This window comes from Brassica oleracea, chromosome C2 (genome assembly GCF_000695525.1).
Source record: "Brassica oleracea var. oleracea cultivar TO1000 chromosome C2, BOL, whole genome shotgun sequence".
NCBI classification, from domain to species: domain Eukaryota; kingdom Viridiplantae; phylum Streptophyta; class Magnoliopsida; order Brassicales; family Brassicaceae; genus Brassica; species Brassica oleracea.
Genome location: NC_027749.1, coordinates 29,470,541 through 29,481,267, shown reverse-complemented (window position 1 = coordinate 29,481,267; position 10,727 = coordinate 29,470,541). Strand labels below are relative to the sequence as shown.

The following is a 10,727-nucleotide window of genomic DNA, read 5'->3' as shown; positions in this document are numbered from 1 at the left end:
CCCTCCTTCTTCCCCCTTTCAGGTGAGACCGACGAGCAGGAGTGATTATCGGACCGGTGCTATTGGGCTTTTGGGCTTCTATCGTTTTTACCGCTTTTATCTTTATCGGGCCTTTAGGCCTTTGGACTTTTATCGTTTATGTTATTCCTATTTCAGACTTTCGGTTTATGTCGTATTTTATATTTCGGATGTTATCGATGTTGGGCTTTTAGACCTTTTGGTATCGTATTGACTTTTATATTATGATATGAAGATTATTATTATTTGAGTTGTATTATTATATTATTTCCACTTTTATCAATTTATTATATTTCGAAAGTAGCAGGTGCCACATTTTGGTATCAGAGCTATTTACTTATCGTAACATTTTATTACGTAAATCGGGATGTCACAAATATGTTCTTTCCTTATTGGGATGTCGTGTTATCTTTTAAGCTTGAACCAAGAAAACAGCTAACAAAGAGATTTCTTCTTCTTCTTCTTCCGCTTTCTGTTCAAATCATGGCGAAGAAGAAGAAAGGCGTCAAGTACTTGGTGGTAAATCATCATCTTACTTTCTCTTTTGTATCTATTTATTGTCAGATCATTATTGATGGAGGATGAGTTTGGTGTTTGAAAGGTGGATGCTTTCACGGATTCCGCTTTCAAAGGGAACCCAGCAGCGGTTTGCTTCCTCAACAACGAGATCAGAGACGACGCGTGGCTTCAGTCTCTCGCCGCCGAATTCAGCATCTCCCAATCTTCTTTCCTTACTCCCATCACTGGTTTCGAAGCTCGCTTCGGTCTCCGTTGGTTTACCCCTCTAGCCGAGGTTACTTTTCTTTTCTTTTCTTTTCCATTTTTTTTTGAAGAGAAAACAATTTTGATCCATTTCCATTTAAAATTGTTTTTAACTTGTTAGGTGGATCTATGTGGTCATGCAACTTTGGCATCTGCTCACTGTCTCTTCTCCAATGGTTTGGTTTATTCAGACAATGTCGAGTTTGTCACAAGGTCAGGGGTTCTTACAGCCAAGCGAGTTGATGATGGTGAAGCCAAAGGAGGATCCTTTTTGATCGAGTTGAATTTCCCTGTGGTTCCAACTTGTGATATCAATCTCAGTGATGCATCCTCCTCCATGATCACCAAGGCCTTGAACGGAGCTACCATTCTTGATATTAAAGCTACTGCGACCAACAACATCCTCGTAATATATAGTTTCCTGTTATGTGTCTTGTTTGTTTGTTCACATAATTTGACTGACTCTCTTGTTTGCCAAGGTTGTGCTTCCATCTTTGGAATCTGTCACTGAGTTGCAACCAATAATGGATGATATCTTGAACTGCCCTTGCGATGGCATCATTGTGACAGCTGCTGGTTCTCCAGGATCGGCTTATGATTTTCACAGTCGTTACTTTGCTCCTAAACTTGGAGTTGATGAGGTAAAATAGTAGCTGCATCGTTGGAGTGAACTAAACATTTCTTATGCTTATTATTATATGTCTCTTAATGTTATTTTGCTATCTTATGTCAAATTCATATATTCATGTGTTTCTTCTTCGTATCATTATCATCCATTGGTTTCACCCCTTTGTTTCAGGACCCTGTTTGTGGAAGTGCACATTGTGCATTGGCACATTACTGGAGCCTCAAGATGAACAAGTGTGACTTCTTAGCCCACCAAGTACTCTCTCTCTCTTTTTTTTTTCTTTTTCAAGTAGTGTCTTAGAGCACAGAGAACGATTCTCTTATGGGAAATCTGGTTAGACTTCGCATAGGAGTGGAACACTTGAGATTTATTTGGACAAGGAGAAGCAGAGGGTTCTCCTGAGAGGCAAAGCAGTTACTGTAATGGAAGGCCATGTCTTGGTCTAATCTGAGATCTCAATGTATTGCTACAAAACAAGCCCTTCAATTAATTAATAAAGACAGAAAACCACTGATATGAAATGTTTATGTTTTCTGACCATATTTGTGGGGCTAGTGTTGTCATTACAATTATTTGTTTGGGACCCTTTTTTTTGTTTTGGTAAGTAAAACATATGTATTACAATTGTCATTACAATCTATATTATTAAAACTTCTATATTATTAAAACTCAAGTACAAAATTAGAGTAATTAGAGTGTTTGGAGATTTAAATAGGATTATTAAAAAAAAATTGAGTGTTTGGAAACATGGATCGCAGTCTTTAAAAAAAAATAATTTTGTTTGGAAACAAGGATAATAGTATTAAAAAAAAAAGTAATGGGCTTATGTTATTAAAAAAAAATTGAAAGCCCATCATATTATAAAAAAACTATCTATCAGGGCCAGTTTTAAAATATTCGAAAATGGGTTAAGTTAATTGTCTAAAACTTTTTTTTTTCTAAACTAACCATAAAACAAAATTTAAACTTTATATACATATTTGAAATCAAAATAATAATTCAAAGTTGATTTATATCAAAAATTGATTCAAAAATATACATATATTCAAAAATGGATTTTTACTAAACTATTTTTCAATAACCATTATTAAAAAATGTTGTCAATATATATAAGAAAAATACAATACAAAGCCCAATTTGAAATAGCAACTCAAATTATGGTTTTTATATTTCATATTAAGTTTAAAAAATATAATGTATGTAATTATTTATATGATGGTACGTATAAAATATTATTAATTAATTATATGATTACTTATATGATGGTACGTATAAAATACGATTAATTATATGATGACAATATACGATATATAATAATGACTAGGGATGGGCTTTCGGGTACCCATACGGGTTTGGTTCTGATCGGTTTGCGTTTCGGGCTTTCGGTGTCAAAGATTTCAGCTCTATTAGGATGTTTCTAAATTTTGGTTTGAGTTCGATTCGGATCTTTGCGGGTTTGGTTCGGGTTTGGATAACCCATTTAAATTATTTCTAAAGTCTTAAATCATTATATATTTTAAAATTTTCAAAATATATAAATAAAATAATATATTACCTATAAATTTAAATAACATATGTCAGAATACCTAAGCTTAACATATCAATTGGCTTGATTTAAAATTTTGGATACGGAATCAATAATTATTTTAAGTATTTTTGGTGATTTGAGTATACTTTAACTATTTTAGATATTTACTTTTGACTATCTATATATATTTTCAAGTATTTAAACCAATTTAAAATTATCATTCTTGATGTTTTATATACGTTAAATCTAAAAATAATTAATATATATAAGTATATAAATCTATTTTTAGATAAATTCGGGTACCCGAATACTTCGGTTCAGATCAGATTTGGTTCTCTAAATAACAAAACTTTGAATAATTCGAATATTTAATCAATTTATGTTCGGGTTTGGTACTATATTTTTGGATCGGTATCGGTTCTGTTCCTCAGATTCATTTTGCCAAACCCTAATAATTACATGAAAAACATATATCAACATATTTTTCAAAATAAACTGCGCGGATCAAATTTTAGTTAGATTTTAAAACTCGTTTAAACATAAGCCATAAACCTTATTGCACCTTTTGTTGCATGTTGTTTATTCATTTAGATCTCTCTAAGCACGTTACTGGAGTCTCATTCAGCAACAGACCGTATGAACCTATCTAGAATGCTACTCAACCTTAAAACAGTCCTAATAAGTTTCCATTTTCTTGAGTTTTGAGACAAATCTTGTAGCAATGTTACGTCTTTGTCTTGAGGATGTATGGCTAAAACTCATCTTTCTTAATCAGACACAGCGTGGAACACGTTATTTCTAGAGTTGTGTGTTTGCTGAATATAAATCCAAGTTGAAAAATGCAGATTTCAAACAGAAGAAGAGGCATGTATACTGTTGTGACTTCATTTCCTTCTTCCTTGCCTAAGTATTATGATCGATGAGTGTTGTTGATATACAGGTTGATGCATTCACTGACTCAGCCTTCGAGGGAAACCCAGCAGTAGTGTGCATTCTGGATGGAAAAAATGAGAGAGACGACTCTTGGCTTCAGTCTCTTGCCACTGAGTTTAACATTCCCTTGACTTGTTTTGTTATTCCCATCACTGGCTCTCATCCACCACACTTCTTGCTCCGGTGGTTCACTCCAACTGTAGAGGTTTTACAGAGTTTTTGCCTCTTACAAGATAACCATCCAAAACCATATATCTAAGATTGAATCCAACTTAACTTTCTAACCACATTTGAATGTGTTAACACTAAAATGTTTTATGAATTAGATATCCTGGTCTTAAATAAACAAAAGCTCGCTCCAATGCTGTCTAGTTGTTAGGATCTTCATGATCATGACCTTGTGACTCAAGCTCAACATTAGCATCTGCTCACACTGTCTTCTCAAACGGACTGGTTGGTTCTTCTGAGACGGTTGAGTTTTCAACTCACTCAGGGATTCTAACTGATGATTGTGAAGCCAAATTAAGGATCTTTCTTCATCGAACTGAAATTCCCTGTGATTACAACTTGCGAGTACAGCTCAAATGATTTCTCCACGTTCTCTAAAGCCTTGAACGGAGCTACCATTGTTGATGTTAGAGGAACTGCAACAGATACACACTTGTCTCTAAACCAACTACAACAGATAGAATCATGGTTATTACGCATTTCACACAAATAAATAAATTCCTTACATTATGTTCCCTCTCATTGAGTTACAACCAAAAACTGATGATATCATGAAAATGCCCTGTAAAAGTGATGATTGTTACCGCTGCTGCTCCTGAAGGATCTCCTTAATGATTTCTGCAGTAGACTCTTTGCTCCTAAAATAGGGGAGGTTACGAAACTAACATGCATTTACATGGCAGCAGCTTTGATCAACTCTCACCTTCTTACTTACATCTCTAAGCCTTTTCTATTCAGGACTCTGCATGTGGAAGTGCACATTGTTCATTAGCACATTACTGGAGCCTCAAGATAAACAAATGTGATTTTCTTACTGAAGGTTCATTACGATAAGGAGAAGCAGAGGGTCCTGCAGGAGTATTTAATAATGATAAACGACACTGATGGTCGGGGAATTCTCTCGAATAGCCATTTTAAATTTTTTGTCACAAAAATAGACTTCAAGCAAGAAAATGACCAAAATAACCCTTTTTGTTTTGAAAATTTTAATATTTAGTTTTTATTTTTTAAAATTTGAAATATTATCCCCAAAACCCACCACTTAACACTAAATCATAAGTCTAGATTAGTTAACCTTAGGGTAAAGATACCCTTTAATAAAACTTATTTTGGTCATTTTCTTTATTGAGCGCTATTTTTGTGACAAAAACTTAAAAATGACTATCTTAGGGAATTTTTGTTGATTGTTCAACAAGTTTGGCAACAACGTATCAAATCTCAACTTCATGAATTTGTCTTCATAACACCAAATCCCACTACAAGATAAGGTATTTTACAATTCTGCTCTTATAGAAAAGGACCAAACTTGGGATCACCTTCAAATATCCATCACGGCCTCTTCCACGCCCCCGACCGCCTGGAGGAATCTTTCCTGATACCAATGACAAAATCAAAAAAAAAAAAGTGAGAATAGGCAGGCGATAAACCAAGAGGCTTGGTTAAGAATGAATGTGAAGTAGAGAGTGAAATGCTTAATTATGTAACCTGCAGTTGGTTTTTTTGGGTTTGATTCTTGATGTGTCTTCGACCAGCAAAGTCTCGAGATTCAAGGAGTCTGGAAGAATATAATAGCGAATGTTGTTTCCCCTGACACTTAAGTGACTGGATTCTTCCCTTTCAAAGTGAGTTTAACGGCTTTTAAGTGAGTGTTCATGCTAACATCTACACCTGCATTATGTCATTTGCATGTACATAATAACCGGTTATAGTGCTTAGTGATTGCATCATAAACAAGATGATGGCAGCAAAGGGGAATGCAAAAAATTAAAAACAATAACAGCAGAGACCACTTACTTGTCTATTATACAAGATAACCCGTTCAACAAGGTAAGAGATGCAGACACCAGTAGCCATATGGTAACCGTTCTATAAAAATTCAGAAATCAAGTGCTAATCTCATTACAATGATATATCTTTGGTTTACACAATTGATCATGTTTCTTCTGTTATATTGCTTCTTATGGGTGGATCAGACTTCAAAGAAGAAGTAAATATATTCTAATAAACCACAGGTTTTCCAACGTTATGCAGCTGATTAGAGCATGAATTTTTTATTTAAAAAATAAAATAAAATCAACACTAACTCAAACTACAACTGAAGAATTTATGAATACTCGAGCTTACATTGGTTATAAAAATCAATAGTGAAAGCTAAGACAGATTCCAAGGTACATGAGGAGTCTTAGATTTAAAAGTAAAACCCTAAACACCGAATAGAGGTGGGGAATAAGAGAAGCAGTGTACCTGTGATGGTTCCATCAGCTATGGTTCCGTTCTTTAGCTCGATTGAAACTGTTTCGCTGTTCAATCTCATCAGAAACCTGCGACAAAAATCCCGATACCAGGGGTCTGATTGGTAATGACTTTTGCTTTAGGTTTTGATTTTAGAATCGGGGGTGTAGAGATTTTGGCTTTAAAGATTGAAACTCTTACTTTAGAAAAATTTAAAAATTTGATTAGCAGCATCAAAAGCTTTAGAAATTGTGACTATTATAAATTTTATTTATTAATAAAAAAAATACAAATTAAGATTAACCCTTAAACTTGCATAATATTTACAATCTAATACCACTGAGAATTAAATAAACATATCTTTAATTTTTTTTAAAAACATATCTTTAATTGATGCTTGTCTTTTCCAAGAAGTAAATAATTTCCTAGAATAATTTGACCATTAATATACCAAACAAGTCGTATAGATACCTTTTAAATTATGATTAAAAATGATCAATTGTTTAAAAATCGAATTCATTCTTTTTAGTCCAAACTACTTTCTATAGTTTAGCTTACCAATAAATGATACTATATAATTTAATTAAGCTTACACCTTAATATCTTCTTTTTTTTACATTCTTTCATAAACGGAAATATAAATAAATATATTTTAAATTTGACTTCGATTATAATTTTTTTTATAACTAATCTAATAAACAGATATGAAAATATGTGAATAAAATCAGAAAGTATATGTAACTTCTGTGATATCATATTTCATAGTTTCAATAATATTGAGAATTAGTTTATTCATTTATAAAATTTATAGCATAATATTGTTTTAAACGTCTGTAGTTATATTTCTAATTATTGAATAAATAAAAATAAAAACCACAAAATAATCAATTTTACAGCATATAAATAAAATACAAATCAATCTGTTAATATATTAATTACTGGTAGTATATTTTAATATAAATAAAACCTAATTATTTATAAATACGATAAAATAAATATGATAAGAAATATAGATGATATAATTGATGGTATAAAAACAAAATATAATTATTTATTGTAATAAATAAAATTTTATGATTTAAAATTCTATTTTTGAACCATTATATAATACATGTAAATTATAAATATATATTATAAAAATTATGAAAACACTAATTTAGTTATAAAAAGTGAAAAATACACGTGCTGTTGCACGGTTCCAAAAAATAAAAATATGGTTGTCCGGATATACGGTTCACATTCTAAAAATATGGATGATATCATAATATAAACTCTAAAACTATTATGTATAGAAATGTTAAATTAAACAATTACTTAAACGGACGAATTTAAAAATATATACTATCACCTATACATATAATTATTTACTAGGTGTTTTCCTGCACCATGTGCAGTGATAAATTTTTTAAAAGTTAAATTATATTTAAAATGAAATTTATTAATATCATATATTTTATTATTTTTGACTAATATTTAATATAAAGTTGATTATTTAAGCATAAAATTAAGAAAAAAATAATTTTGTTTATTTTAAATTACATTTAATAATATATATGTAATATATTTAAAATTCGAATCTTAGATAAATTTTTTATCTATTTATTTTGGTTAAATGTATTAAATCAACATGTATAAAATTACTAAAAATCATATAAAAATTGTATAGTTATTAAAAATTATAACTAAACAATATTTATAAAATTTATAGATATCTAAAAGAAACTAATGAAATTACGGTTAACAATTTATTAATTTTTTAAAAAGATGTAGAAAATTTTGAAAATATTAGTAATAAAAATTGTATAATTATAAAAATACAATTAAATAATGTATTTCGAAATGAATAATGTATAATGCATATTTTAATATATTTATTTTAGTGATAATTTATGAATTATTACCATATTTTAAGAAGTTTAACAAAAATAAAAATCAACATTAAATGTAATGTATTAGTTATTGGCATATTCTATAAAGTGTACAAAAAATATATGTCAGTAATAAATGTGATTGTCCATGTCATATTAACTATAAGCCATGTCATCAATCTTGTTAGTCATGTCATCATTTTTTTTGTAAAAATGATTGTACATAGCTAGGACATATAGCAAAATCACTTCGCAAATATAGTCTATGAGATTTATACAAAAAAGAGTAAAAACAAACATCTACGCGGGTGGGCAGATCAAGCTCTAGAATATATTATGATTCATTTAAATAAGATTACAATTTATTAACTAAAACAAAATATTATTAATGACTTCCTTAAGGATTTTGGCTTTTATTTCTTTTTTCTTTTTTTTTAGTTGCAGAGATTTTGGCTTTATAAACCGTGACCGTCTCTTTAAAACTTATTTTTGGTTTATTTTTATGAACCAATGAAATTCCGATGGTTCTATATATAATAAGTTATTTGTTTAAGTGATTGAAAACTTTAGAAGTTCTGACTATTAAAAAAACCATGCTAAATTTTTATATATGAAAACTTATTAATAACATAATTGCAATTATTTTATTCATGTGATTATCAATATTTTTATTTAAATCAATTTATCAAGAATTGTTTTTGGGTTATATCTCATTAACAATTTGGTTGTTGTTTTGGGTTATTAGTAAACTAAATAAATTAATTTACTTCCCTCTCTAACACCACCAAATATTTTTTTTATTGAAAAATGGATCTTAAACTAAAGAAGAGTAATTGTGTACTAATGAATTTATTTCTTGCGATGAAACATAAATTGATGTAGCGATGCTCTTTAATTTTTCTGGGAGTGTGATGAACAAGAAAGAAAAAAGAATTAAGTTCTATTTTCTGACAGTCCTTTAAAAGCCATGATTCCCTGGCTGTTAGAAAACAAACGAAAAGATGGAAGTAAAAATAGTTACGGGGTATGAAGACTTAAGCCAGAAACTTTTAGTAAAAGCCTGATTGGAGAAAAATTAACTTTAAGGACTGTTAAATCTTCTAAAGTGTCAACAGTCCTTCTTCCAATGGGACCCTAAATCAAAACAGCTTAAAGTGGAGTAACAAAAGATACTCAAATTTTGAATCCAAGTAGGAGAGAAAATGAGAAAATTAAGAGATAAATTTAGAAAAAGGCAGACCTTATGAGAATCTTATAAGACTCTACGTGTTTCTAATTCTTCCAATATTTATGTTTACTAGATTATCTCCCGCACGGGCATTGTTTTATAATTTTAAAATGAACAGAAATGTTATTTCTTAGAATTACATAATTTACAATGGAAATAAATATTAGAGTAAATTCGGCCAAAATCCTAAGAGAACTTACAAATTAGCAAACCACCAATGACCCAAAAGATGTGGACCTTATACTGCAAGTAAGAAAAACGAAATGATGAAACAGTCCTTCTGTCGCTTAAGATAAACGATTTACAGTAGGCTGATTATAGGTTAGAAACTAAAAAGGTTTAAAGGCAATAAAAAAAAAAACGCTCTCTAGGAAAGGACGATAGCAAAGGTGATTAGGGTTTCACCACCCTTTCGCCGCTGTTGGTTTCGCCTCACGCGTATCAACGAGAAGCTTCTTCGTCTTCACTTTCCTCCTCTCCGTCCATGGCGTCGCTCACAGCAGATCTAGCTTCCTTTCCACGCCCTCCCTCAGATCCGTCAGATTCGAGTTTTAAGTTTGCTCTCTGGTCAAATCCTCCGGATCTTCCGGTTCCTCCTGACCCTCCGCCTGATATTCTATCACTCATGGGCTTTCTTCAGTTGTACGATCTCTGGGCCACCGTTGGCTTTCCCCATAAATTCTCAGATCCAAAGTTATGTTTGACGATTTCAGATGGTGGGTTAGCCTCAGATAAAGACTTGTTCTTCCCTGATGGAATAATCTTTGTACTTACTCCCTTATACCAAGTAAGCTCAGATTCTAAACCCTATGTTTCCGAGTGTGGTTGGATTATCGATATGTTGGTAGAGCTGGGCTTATTGGATCTTGGATTTTCCGTTCTAGTTCCGACTGTTTCAGTTGCCTTTGGTTATGCTATTGTGGCCTTTGTTGGTACCTTTACTGCAGTATGCAGATGTTGTCCCTTTACTGCAGTATGCAGGTTTATTTCCACCTTTGCTCTAATGGCTTTTGAAATGACATGGCATTCTCTCCTCGTGTGGCAATTTGGAGTGGAAGTTCTGAAGTTATGTATCCTTTCAGCAAAGCTGGTTTGGTTGGGCTCTCTTTGCCCTCCCTTCTCCTTTAAGGAGTGTTTCTTCCTCCCACATCTATCCCTTGTTATAAGTGAAATTGTTATAGGGAGCATTGTGTTGAAGATGGTTCTGTTTGTAGCAGAAGCGAAGATGTCTATTGTCTCTCGTTTTGATGGTGTTAACTGTCTGACCTCATTGACCATGGAGGCTTTTATCTCTCCCCTTTA

The 10,727-nt window shown here is 31.6% G+C and overlaps 2 protein-coding genes and 2 pseudogenes across 2 annotated transcripts in view; 3 read left to right on the top strand and 1 right to left on the bottom strand.

Annotated features, from left to right (window-relative positions):
- Window positions 1-2,076, top strand: part of LOC106322378 (uncharacterized isomerase BH0283-like) — a 17,331-nt gene extending 15,255 nt beyond the window's left edge. The window contains exons 2-7 of the mRNA XM_013760419.1: window positions 393-537; window positions 620-811; window positions 902-1,186; window positions 1,260-1,421; window positions 1,580-1,663; window positions 1,747-2,076. Of these exons, the coding sequence (XP_013615873.1) occupies window positions 397-537; window positions 620-811; window positions 902-1,186; window positions 1,260-1,421; window positions 1,580-1,663; window positions 1,747-1,854 (972 nt within the window). The 5' untranslated portion in view covers window positions 393-396 and the 3' untranslated portion in view covers window positions 1,855-2,076. The remainder of the gene's footprint in view (window positions 1-392; window positions 538-619; window positions 812-901; window positions 1,187-1,259; window positions 1,422-1,579; window positions 1,664-1,746) is intronic.
- Window positions 2,077-3,855: 1,779 nt separating this feature from the next.
- Window positions 3,856-4,931, top strand: LOC106323957 (annotated as a pseudogene).
- Window positions 4,932-5,335: 404 nt separating this feature from the next.
- Window positions 5,336-9,166, bottom strand: LOC106323956 (annotated as a pseudogene).
- Window positions 9,167-9,764: 598 nt separating this feature from the next.
- LOC106326659 lies at window positions 9,765-10,470 on the top strand. Its single transcript, XM_013764574.1, has 2 exons — window positions 9,765-10,212; window positions 10,400-10,470. The coding sequence occupies exons 1-2, from the start codon at window positions 9,910-9,912 to the stop codon at window positions 10,427-10,429; spliced, it is 333 nt and encodes a 110-aa protein (XP_013620028.1). The 5' UTR covers window positions 9,765-9,909; the 3' UTR covers window positions 10,430-10,470.
- Window positions 10,471-10,727: the final 257 nt, after the last annotated feature.